Here is a 12,548-nt window from a genome sequence, read left to right on the forward strand (position 1 = left end):
GCACTCTTCCTGTGGCTGCTGTCATTTCTTCATCAGATGTCGACCTGGTTCTCAAGGACTCCCTTAACACTGGGGTCCTGGCTCTCCCTGGGTAAGAGACATGGGTGTGGCGTTAAGGACAGAGGATGTCAACACATAGGATTGGAGAGAAAGGAATACTTAGAAACTAGAGTCATTGCCACAGTGTGGTTCACAACTGTGGATCTGCCTTACAAACTAGAAAACAGAAGGCAAATGGTGGAAATCCAGAAAAGGGGTTGATCTCCCCAACCAGGACCCGTTACCTGAGAATAGAAGACATGAGCTCTGTAATCATCACCTCCAAGCCTGGCAGGGCCTCCCAGGGCTCAAGGCGTCTTGGCTGCTTCCACGTATGGAAGGTTCTGGTGTATTTTTCAAAAATGAAAAAATGTCGATTCAGGGTCAAAAATGTGTTGTGTGCTTTAAATGTGTATTTTTAATATGAAATTCCATATAGAAATACCATGCAATATTAATAGAAAAACAATATAATCGTGGTTCTAAAGGTAGCCACAGTCACAGTCCCCAGCACTATGGCCTCTGGAGTTACGGAAAGTGATGACATCATCAACATTTTACTGATATAATAGTAAGGGACCAGAGGATACCAAGGAAAAAAGAAAGCAAACAGCTATCTTCTGCTTAAACAATGACAACAAAGAATAAAACTAGAAGCAATGATCAAGGAAGCAAATCAAACCTTGGTGGGTCCCAAGAACATCCCAACTCATCTTTTGTAAATGTGCTAATTCCTCAAAGATTGCTAACAAGCATTATATAATGTCACATCGGAGATAAAAGAATCTAAGAAAAAAAGACCCAGTATTTATATTCTGGGCTCCAGAAAGTACACATTTAAAAGGTCTGATTTATATCAGCTCTAGAGATGTCATTAAAATTAAATTTACATAAGTATTAATCATAAGTGGCAAGTTGATGGTTTGGAATGACATTAAGGACCCTCAATGCTTAAAATCACCTAGATGGAACCCCTGTGAAAGGACATCAAGTGCCAGTAAGATCTAAGGATCTTCCAATTCCCTAGGTTTGTAAACTGGATTTTTCTTTTTCTAGTTGGGCTCTTCCAACATAGTGCATGAAATAGCTATTCATTTAATCAGTGTCTGCCCTCCGACTGTTGAATACTGTTAGTTCTATGTAGAAATCAGGGAATACCCTCTCATCATATTTACTAGAAAAACAAAATCTTGGTTATGTGTGTCCCCTGGAGCAGCGCTTCAGTGCCTGAAATTGTCAATGGGAATTGCTTAGGGATCTGCAAAGGGGAAGCTAATACACATTGAGAGTCATTTCCCAAAGGCGGCCCCAGGAGAGAAGAATTTTGTAGATTCTGCTTGGCAATCAGCCTTTGGAGCAAGACTTTTGTTGGTCTCAATGTGTGATAAATGGGTCAGGTGAAAAACCTGGTTCTCTTTAACTTATAATTGCACCTGACTTCAGTTCTCTGAGACTTGAGTATTCCCATGCTACATTTGTCTCAAAAAGTCAGTTTCTGAAATATGACAGCACATATATAACATTACACAGTGTGATTAGTTTCTTGCCACACCAAAAAGAAAACCCAACTAAATTGTTTTCATGGATGTTACCAAATTATCATAGTACCTGCATCTTCATTCTTGATACCTGACATGCTCTTGAAATCATTGCTAATTATAACTTTTGGTTCACATACAATAAGTACAGGAGTTTTATGATTACCAAATGAGTTGCACTTTGTGTATCAGTCATGATGGCACTCTCTGTATGAGAGCCAATTGAAGTATTGCTTTTTAGATCAAACTCCCCATACTCCCCATAAGGTGGCTTTTTAAAATAAAAGGAGAAAAAGTATAAGTTGTAGTACCAAGAAAGTACTCCCATAAGCTAAGTGGTCCCATAGGTTTGGCATGGTATTGGACAGTGTATAGGTACGTTAGTATGAGAGTCATTTCTTTTGGGTCCCCCCAACACATTTTTGCAAATTTCCTATTAAAGTGAGCTTTTTCATCACTGTAATTGAAAGATCTGCAAAGAACAAGGTAGAGGAGGAAAAGTCTATTTGAGGCTCATGGTTTCAGAGGTCTCAGTCCATGGATGACAGATTTCATTGCTGTGGGCAGAAGGTGAGGCAGAACATCATGGAGGAAGGGTGTGGTGGAGGAAAGTAGGTTAAGAGATAGCAATAAGGAAGCAGGGACACATTATAAACTCCAAAAGCCACTCCCCACTTGCCTACAATTACCACCCAGTTAATCCACATCAATGGACTAATCCATTGATTAGGTTACACCTCACAATCCAACCATTCCACCTCCAAACAATTCTTGCATTGTCTCACATACGAGCTTCTGGGGGACACCTCATATCTAAACCATAACATGCCCCATTTAGAGATAACAGGGAAGATTGAGAACTTTGTGAACAGGATGTTCAAGTCAAATGATCTCCATACCACCTCCCTCTCTCATTCCTGGGGTGAGAAACAAGGACCAACAGATTTGCTTGATGTCCTTTCTGAGTGTCAGTGGTGGGTAAACTTGCAAGGAAGTAGACCCAAATTTGTCATAAGAAAGAACTGCCATGCAGAGTTTGCAGATAGGAAATGGGCTGCCTCTGGAGGTGTCAGTGCCCCTGTTATTAGAGAGATGCAGCAGAGTCTGGATGGTCCTCTCTTGGGGACCTTGATTAGAAGAGCAGTGCCTCGTACTGAATGAAGCATAATTAGATGTCACTCAGGCCCACTGAGTCTCCCCTGCAATCTTCCTCCCAATCCTTGGAGATCAGCCTCCATGTCTCCCTGCCTTCCTCCTCTGGGAAAAGCCCAGTCATTAGCTCTTCAGACATTGAGCTTTTATTTGTTTATGCACCAAAGAAGCAACAATCCAAACGCCCCCAGTGCTTTTCACCTTGTCGCAAACACAAATCTACCCTCTTCCAGTTCTCAACTTTCACTTTTTAAGTTGATTCATTGTCTTCCATCCTAAATCTTCCCATCCCGAATCCTCATGCATTACCTTTCTTATGGATCAAGAAGCCTGGATCTTCATTAGGACCTCAGACTGGAATGGTCTGGATTCCCAAGGGATAAAAGTAAGGACATTGTACGTCTCTCAATCAGACACCAAGGAGTCATTGCCACCTGGACAATCCACAACCAGACGAATTGTATGGCTTATTCTGTCTCCATGGAAACAGAGTGATGCCTGTGGCCATGAAGCTCCATCTGGGGGCAGAATCTCCTCCACAGAGGTAGTTTTTTTTGTATGCACCTCACTCTCTCCACTGACCTGTCAAATGACCTCTCAGGATTCCTCTATTATGAAGACCTCGTCAGCTGTGTGACCAGGGCAGAAGCAGAGGCAGTCAGTGTGCTGGTTAAAGAGGCAGTCTGGGCATTTCTTCCGGATGCCTTCGTCACCATGACAGGAGGATTCCGGAGGTAACTCACGCTCTGCTTTGCTTCTCCTGCTCTAGTACCCTCAATAGCTCCCTATCACATACAGGCTTCTGAAACAGCACAGAATACATTTTGTGGTCTGCTTCTGGCTTCCCTCTGCAGCTTGTGTCCCACCCTCACAGTTCATTGCAGCATCCCCAAAGGGCTTAAAATTCCCTGCACATACAGAGCTGTTTCTTGCCTCTGAGACGTCACTCAGTTGGAATTTTCTTCCCCAACTGCCATTCCTCAAATTGTCACATGGCTGACTTCAGCCTCAATTTAGATGCCACCTCCTCCAGAAGGTCTTCCTTCACTCCCTCCTCCCCCAGGCTAGGTTGGGGACCTCTCTTCAGTGCTCCCTAGACACCCTCCAACCACTTGTTGCACACATTTTTGGTAATCCATCCCAATGTCTATCCTCCACTAAGCTATTAGAGCTATTAGAGCTTAGCTCTCATGAGACCAGTGCATGATGCCCAGCATGAAGTAGGTGCTCAAGAAATCTTGTTTGGGTCACAAATAAAAGAGTGAATAGATTCTTCACAGAAGCGTGTGTAGGGGTTGACTATTAAGGCATCTGTTTCATAAAGGATTCATCCCTCCAACCTCTGATCTTTTTACCGGGTGACTATTGCCCATTCTGACAAGCCAGGTTTGAGACAAAGGAAATAGCGAGAAAAAACTGAACCTAAAAAAAAAATTCCCTTAATTTATGTCTTGATTCTAAGAGTGCTACCTTATAGTGTATGAACATCCTTCTTCTGTTTGCTTATTGTCGTGTCGTGTGTGTGTGTGTATGTGTGTGTGTGCTTGTGTGTATGTATCTCTCTGTCCGTCTATGTGTTTTGCAGATAAAAGTGAACAAGTAGAAGGAATAATCTTCTTTGTTACATTTTGCCCCCTGCCCAACCCCCCATCATCCTATATGTACTATCTATGGCTTTTTTTTCCTGTGTCATAAATTTATTTTGCAAGGAATAGAGTTGTACAGTCAAGGATAATTTGCTTTTAAAAATGTCACAAGCATTTTATGTTACAAACCTTGGCCTTTGGGCATAGAAACAAATAGAGTTTTTTAACAACTGAGAGCTAAAAATCTAATTATTTCCATTTTATACCATTTTTTAAAAATTAGGGGTAAGAATATTGGACACGATGTAGATTTTTTAATTACCAGCGCAGAAGCAACAGAGGAAGAAGAACAACAACTGTTGCATAAAGTGACAAACTTATGGGAAAAGAAGGTAAGGAGAGATGCTAAAAATAGACGTGTATCCACTCGAGCATCATATTAACATGCTGAATTTTATAAATTATTTACCTCATAATTGTGTGATGACCATCTAATCAATTCTCAATTATTAGTAAGACATTGTCCCACACCACATGACCCACAATGAGATTTACCTGCTGTGTGCCCTAGAGACCCTGTTATGAACATGTACCTCGTGTATTTACACTCACCCTGTCACTGGAGGGGCCTCTGTGGCCACACATTTGTGCCTGACAGGCAGAGGCAATAGTTCACCCAAACCAAATGCAGGCGGTGCACTGAACCACCTGGGAAAGCCAGGGAAAATCCAGGAGAGCCACGAGTTAGGGCTGCAGCAGGACCACTCAGACCAGGATCACATGGTGTAAGGGGCGTCGCTGTGCCTGAATTCCTAGCTCTTCTGTTCCCGCCTGGACCTGGAGGAAATGAATGAAGGCAAGCTGGCCCAGCAGAGGTCATGGCTCAGAGTCCTCACCCACTGACAAAACCAGGCCTGTGACAGGCTGGCCCATGCCCCATGGAGGAACTCAAGCTGAGCTAACCCTGTGGCCACTGCAGGCCCTGACTCCTGTCCCATTCTAGTGAGAGCCCCATGTCACAGACAGACCAGAGGGCCCCACCCTGCAAAGCAAGTGCCAAGGAGGCTGGGCTGGTGTTGTTCTGGTGCGGCTTCATTCTTTCTCAGTGGATCGTATTTGTGAGGTGGATCCTATATGCCAGCGAGAGGAGATCTCAGATAAGGGAAAATGAGAGCTAGAAACACACAGACCCAGAGCCATGGACACTGGAAGTGAAGACCCAACTGTGGAACCAGAGCCACATTTGCTTGTGAGTCTCTCCTTGTGTCCCTCTCAGGACAGTGGACACAGTCTAACAAGGGTCCTTGAGAGTGGACACAATAGGCCCCACAGGGGACTTCAGGACAAGGAAGAGCTACCTACTCTGGCTGCTACTCTGCATGGGTGGTAAAGAGGAAAGGTTCCCCCCGACAGATGAAGGAGCACAGCGCTGGACCCTGCAGGCTGAGGCCTGGTGGAGTGGGCTGCCTGCCTGCCCACCTGCATCCTTGCAAAGGGGGACCCATTGACCTGTGCTTGTGGACACCCCTCCTCATGCTGAGACTGGGATGGGAGAGGAGGTGGCAGTGGGAGCCCTCTTTCCCTTGGTCCTTCCTGGGTTTCAAGACTGTCATACTGCGGTCCCCAAGCAGCCATGGGTGTTTTAAATGCAAGACCTGAGCCCAGGGGACCCTGCCAGTTCCTCGCTGTTCCACCTGGGGTGGCTCCCTAATCTTCCGCGTTCCACTTCCCTCAGTCTCTAAAGCAGGGATGACAAGCCTCTCTCCTCGCTAATGGGGGACTGAGAGAACTGCAGTGCTAAACAAATGTGGCGGTTATCATGATCCTTCATGAGCTGTTGCTTATTGAACTCTGCCTGAGAGCCTGACTCTGGGGCGGATGAGGGGACGCAGCTCCCTCCCCGTCACTCACTGACTCACAGACAGCTTGACAGCAGGGAGAAGGGGCGGGGCAGTTCTGACCACACCCCCGCAGCTCCAGGCCTGCCCCCCAGTTCTCCATATTTAACTTCCACCTCTGTCTCTTCTAAACCCAAACTACACTTTCAGGATGATAAAGACCACAGCCTCGCAGGCGCACACGCAGGTACTCAGGCACAGTGAAGGCAGCGCACACTCCAGGTGTTTAGCAGGAACAGCCCAAGGACATCAGCTGAGCCACCTCCGACGATTCTAAATATTGCCCTGGCAGAAAATTCCGTGGTGGGAGGTGAGATGGGAGAAGGCAAAGAGCTTGACAGCCTCGACCTTTGGGGAGGGATCGCCTTTGCCAAAGACTTCATTTGCATGAATTCTAACACTGCCCATGTGTAGTTCACCCCAAGGAAAGGACACTGGCCAACTCTGATTAAGGTTCACACCTGGCGAGCAGGACCTTGGGTACAGGGCCTCTAACTGTTGCCTGCCACCACATCGCCAGCTTGTGGCACTGCTGGGTGATCCAGATCGATAGGAAGTAAAAGAGCGTAAATTCGCTTTCCATAACCTCAGCTTCTGTATCCCTATATTAATATTCCTGGAGGGAAATATTAACAGAAAAACTGCATCGGTGCTGAGCACATGCAGAATTTTTTCATGTCGTGAGACAACTCTTCACCTAACATTCATATAGTGGATCTTGTAAGTGATTTAGAACTGATTTACAGAGCATGGGAGGATGGGCTAGGTGATATGCAAATTTTACACCCCTCTATAGCAGGGACTACTCATCTGTGGACTTTGATATCAGCAGGGGTCTTGGAAACAATCTGGAGGACACTGTTTTCACTTGGAGAAGCTGATTTGACTTTGAATAGGGGGCGCTGATTCTGCTGAGGAGCTGGAGAAGATTGAAAGCAAAGGGTGGGAAGGGACCTCAGGCTCTGCTAAGCATGTCCCACCTTCTCTAGCTCTCCTTACCCTGAGATCTGGCTGCTCTGTCCCCTGGGGACAGGGAGGAAGGAGCAGGGAAATGCCTCTTTCCTAGTCAGGACTCTCTGTTTCCAGTGGGAAAAGAAGGTCATGATGGTGTGGAAATCGGGTGGCCCGTGGGTATTGATGGGGAAGCCAGAGTCCAACCCTTAAAAGGAATTTTCATAGGAGAGAAGAAATGGGAGATGAGGCAGGGAACTACAGGACACAGAGACAGACAACCAAAATCCCAGAAGAAAGAAGAAAACTGAAGTCCACAGCAGGGGTTGCATATATGCTGACAACTACACCCTGCTGAAGATAGAACCGGACATGCAGAGGGGCGTCTCATTCAAGGCAGGACTTGCAAAACTCAAGACAAAGTCACCAAGGATGGCTGCCCGTCTGTTACCAGTCACGTGTCACCACCTTGGCAAGAGCAGCAGCACAATTCACTCCTAGTAAGCCAGTGTTGCAGGTGTTTTTTGAAAGGAAGGTAGATGTTATTACAAATCTGGCTTCAACGGGAAGCTTGCTAATGTTTTAATAACTTGCTCTTCAAATTTACATATTCAAATGTACATGAAAGTCAGCTATAATGTACCTGTTTTAGTAAGTTTCATTGAAAAGCGTTTTAATGGGCTGGTGGTTGGAGGTCCCCTAAGGCAGCATGCATCCCCCACCCAGAGGTTCCTTCCAACAGCAGAGCCCTCCTAATCCTCGCAGGGCCTTTGTTCTTGCTACACCGCCCTCTCCCAAGATGGCAAAGGAACAACTCTCCTCTCAATGGAAACAGTGGCTCTTGGAGATCTGCAAAAGGAATAGAAAGCATGTCCAAAAATAATGAAAATTGCCTCTCTCTTCCCCTCCTCTGTCCTGTGCTGTGAAGAACTCCCAGGGAGCACATGGCAACTTGCCTCGCCATGTCCCAGAATCACTTGGTAGCTTTCTGAGGAGGCAACTTCAGATGAGCTATCTACTCTGCCCCACTTGCTCAGAGGCAGGCAAGAGACAAAGCAGCCTCAGTGCTGCTGAAAATAGCAAGTCACCCTGCCCCAAAGGGGAGCTGAGCTTCCAGCCACAGACCTTGATCCACTTCAACCTAATCATTGTATAGCATGGGGACACGATCTCAAAGCCACCCCACTTGGCAGCAGCGTGACTTTTTTTTAATGGTTGGTTTGTCTTTCAAGGAGAGAGGGGAGTCTCAGCAATGGCTGTAGAGTCAGAAGGAGGGAGGCAAATTCTTTTTTTTTTTTTGGTTCAAAACTTGGATGAGGGAGGCAAATTCTCTCAAGGTTTTGCTGTTAAGTGGCTTTGGAACTCAGCTTCTCTGGTGGCTAAATTCTTTTTCTACAGAGGGGGGGATAAGACACTCAGCTCACTCAGCTGCCTCTCCTACTGTGCCAGGTGGACTCTGGATGTGAGGACAAAAATACCCCTGCCTCCGTTCAGCCCTGCAAAGGTTTGGTCAAGAGCCTGCTATAAGATCGCAGACTCCCCTGGCGACCTTCCTGATGTCTTGTCATTTCTTTCAGGGATTACTTTTATACTGTGACCTTGTGGAGTCGACATTTGAAAAGCTCAAGACGCCTAGCAGGAAGGTGGATGCTCTAGATCATTTTCAAAAATGCTTTCTGATTCTAAAATTGCACCATCAGAGAGTGGACAGCGACAAGGCCAGCCAGCAGGGAGGGAAGAACTGGAAGGCCATCCGTGTGGACTTGGTCATGTGCCCCTATGAGCGCCGTGCCTTCGCCCTGCTGGGATGGACCGGCTCCCGGGTAAGTGCTACATGGACCCACAGGATGATGTTGGCCTTCCAGAACATGTAGGCCAGCTCTGCTGGGGCCCAGAGGAGAGATGACAGCAGGAGGATGGGATGCCAGTGTTGTACTGAGCCCAGAAGCCTCTAGATCAGGCATTGTACCCACACACGGTCATGCCAGACAGGTTCACTTAGAACAGTGATTCCTGATGTATGATCCCCAGAGCAGCAGCTGCAGCCTCACCTGGGAACAGGTTAGACTTGTAAACCTTCCACCCCACATAGACTTATTAACTTGGGGATTCTGAGAGCTCAGGCATGAGACCAAGGAAGCAGCCCTGCTCCAAAGTGGAGACTAGCAGGTGGTGAAGAGCTTGGGTTGGACTCACCCTGCTCCGCCTCCTACCAGCTGGGTGATCTTGCACTCAGTCTTCCCATAGAGGAAATGAGGTCCCTGACCTTGGCTACCTCCCTAGGTTCCAGAGATTTGGAGATGATGCTCTCAAAGCCCAGCAGCACCAGGTGTGTGGTTAGTACTGGATAAACAGCAGCTCCTGGCTCCCATCATTTTATGCTCACAGGAGAAGGAACCATGGGCTGAGTCGCTGTGACATGTGCTCTTCACACTCTTGCACCTGTTTCCCAAAGTACCCATTTGTTGCCTGGAATGAAATGGAGGGTTTTATACTAATTAACTGCACAATGTAAATGAATTGTCTTTGAGTTAGAATTAAGTTCCAGTGTCTTTGCTTTGGGCTGGAATTATCTCAGCACAGGATCTTAGCCCTGGGATTTCTTATCCTAATCAAAAAATGTCAACCAGCAATGAAATGCATCTTTCATTCACACACACACACACACAAAAAAAAGGAAAAACGAATGAAAGATACACCATAAATGTAATTTGTCTGGAAGACATAAATCTTTGGGAATACAGAGTCTGTTGAGAAAGGGTACAGAACTAAAAGGAAATCTTTGCAAGGTCACACAAGGTCATGCCAGTTGGGATTCACAGGCTGAAACGGCTGCCCTTTGCTTAGTTTGTTTTTAAGATAAAATGTTTTCAACACATTCTGGTCTCTTTTCTCAAGAGTTCTCAGAAATTATGGCTATTGGTTTTACAAGACACTGGCAGAACACCAAACTCACCCAGATTTTAGCAGGGTGACTACACAAGTTATTAAACCTCTCAAAACCATAGTTGCCCATCTGTCCTTGGTAACAGTGATGCCCACCTCATAGCCCTGCTGCCGCCTGGGTTAAATGAGATGCTGCATGAGTTTAAATGTGCCAAGGGCTCAGCATATTTAAAGCTGAGCTAATTTTTGATTATCTTTATAATCTGTATATCACTTAAGTGACACACTTACGGTGTGTTTCGCTGACCTCTACTGGCTCTCATCTGGCGCTCTGTCCCCAGGGGATAAGTGTTGGTAAGCAACTAGGATTGGTCTAGTCTAAAATTCCTGGTCCAGTCTAATGTCACCTCGGCCCAGGGATAGTAACTACCAGAAAGCTTCCTTGTGATCTTTGGGCCCAGGGATTTCCTGAACAGGGTCCATCTGCAGGAACACACGAAGCTGAGGTTTTCTGAAGCCACCCAGGTATGGTATGCTGTCTAGATGGTGCACGAAGTTCATTAGTTAAAAATCAAGAGAAATGTCTGTTTTCCCTGAATCACATTTCTTCCAAGCAGGTCTGCTGAGCTGGTCAGCCTGGCTTTATTTCCTGGTGTTGTAGTCAGGTTTCTTGTTGCTATGAGCAAAAGACCTGACAAGAACAACGTAGAGGAGGAAAAGTTTATTTGGGGCTCAGAGTTTCAGAGGTCTCAGTCCACAGATAGCTGACCCCACAGCTGTGGGCCTGAGGGGAGGCAGAACATCCTGGTGAAAGGGGATGATGGAGGAAAGCCACCCAGGATGTGGCCACCAGGAAGCAGAGAGAGGGCTCCACTCACCAGGGAGGAAAGATAAGCACCAAAGACACGCCCCCCAGTGACCCGCCCCATCTAGCCATATCCCAGTTTGCCTCCAGTTACCACCCAGTAATCCATCCCAGTGGATTAGCTAATGCACTGATGAGGTTAAGGCTCTCTAAACTTTCTTACATGATCTCACACATGAGCTTTTAGTGGACACCTCAGATCTAAACCACAACAGCTGGAATTTCTTCAAAAGTATGGATCATGTATGTTTATGTCACATGTTGGGAGGAGGCACACAAATGATGATGGCCAGGTACCTACTTAAAAAAGCATCTCTTCTTTAAGATACCTTACTTCCAATTGCCCTAAAATTTTCATAATAAACACGAATATCTACAAAAAGCACACATAACTGTGCTGTCTAAAGTTTCACAGTGCACAACTTCTACACGCATATGCAACAGCTACGAAACAGCCCAAATTCTGAAGTCTGTTGGAGTGATGATACAGTCAGACTGTGCCACGACTGCTTCTACCAATGTGCACCTTTTGTTATCTGAAACATAACATCCTTGCCCTGCCTGTTTCCCGGCACTTTATTTATTTATTTATTTATTTATTTATTTATTTATTTATTTATGTATTTATTTATTTTTGGTACTGGGGATTGAACTCAGGGACCTTCGGCCACTGAGCCACATCCCAGGCTCTATTTTGTATTTTATTTAGAGACAGGGTCTCACTGAGTTGCTTAGCACCTCGATTTTGCTGAGGCTGGCTTTGAACTCCCGATCCTCCTGCCTTAGCCTCCGGAGCTGCTGGGATTACAGGCATGCACCATCAGGCCCAGCTAACATTTATTTTTAACGTATCCCATAATTAACTTATTTCCTCTGCTACTATAAATTATTTGTGGCCCCTGCTAGATTCTAGCAGGGCAGACTTTCTTTCTTTTGTTCACTGTTCATATTCCAAGCACCCAGAACACAGCTGAAACTCAGCAAATATTTGTTAATAATTTCATTAATCTCCAAATGGCAGACACAGCGTAATTTCTAATGGAGTATGGAAACTGCTCCTCAGGCTTTCACAGAGGAGCCCAGGAATACATCTCTCACCCAACACCCAAACAGCAGGGCGGGGTATCCGGGACAGCCCCTCATCAACTCCACTTGCCGCGGCCTCACCTCCACCTCCAGTCTCTCCAGCTGGCACCAGTCCACAGGTGTGAGCCACACAACCCAGCTAAGGCTGGGGGAGGAAGGACAGTGGCCAGGGCTGGGAGGTGGGAAGGCGGTGAGCCAAGCAGCTCTCCTGAACTTTCACAGACCTGTCTACGCACCAGAATCTGCTTCTCCCCAATTCTTCCGCAAGTCTGGCCCCATCTCCAGCCAGGACTTCTGCTGAACTGTCTTCTCAGCCAGGACAGCAGGCTTCCTGATAAGAACTCACCTGTTGCCACTAGGGGGCGCAGTTACCCTAGACGTTCTAAGGACAAAATTTCTAGACCTTTGCTTCTCTCAGGAAAACCAGCTTCACAAACGCATTTCCAAAGCTCTCTTGTCCTCTTAGGCTTTGGGTTTTGCGGGTTTTGCTCCCTGACGCCTCAGAGCCCAACTCCTGATTATAAGAGAAGCCATTCTGGAACAGGTG

General features: G+C 46.2%; 1 protein-coding gene across 2 annotated transcripts in view; it reads left to right on the plus strand.

Annotated features, from left to right (window-relative positions):
* Dntt (DNA nucleotidylexotransferase) overlaps window positions 1-12,548 on the plus strand; it is a 44,654-nt gene that overhangs the window by 17,721 nt on the left and 14,385 nt on the right. For both annotated transcript variants that reach the window (XM_015494875.2, XM_015494876.2), the window contains exons 7-9: window positions 3,331-3,463; window positions 4,599-4,707; window positions 8,742-8,987. In XM_015494875.2, the coding sequence (XP_015350361.1) occupies window positions 3,331-3,463; window positions 4,599-4,707; window positions 8,742-8,987 (488 nt within the window). The remainder of the gene's footprint in view (window positions 1-3,330; window positions 3,464-4,598; window positions 4,708-8,741; window positions 8,988-12,548) is intronic.

Source organism: Marmota marmota, unplaced genomic scaffold, assembly GCF_001458135.2.
Source record: "Marmota marmota marmota unplaced genomic scaffold, marMar, whole genome shotgun sequence".
NCBI lineage: Eukaryota > Metazoa > Chordata > Mammalia > Rodentia > Sciuridae > Marmota > Marmota marmota.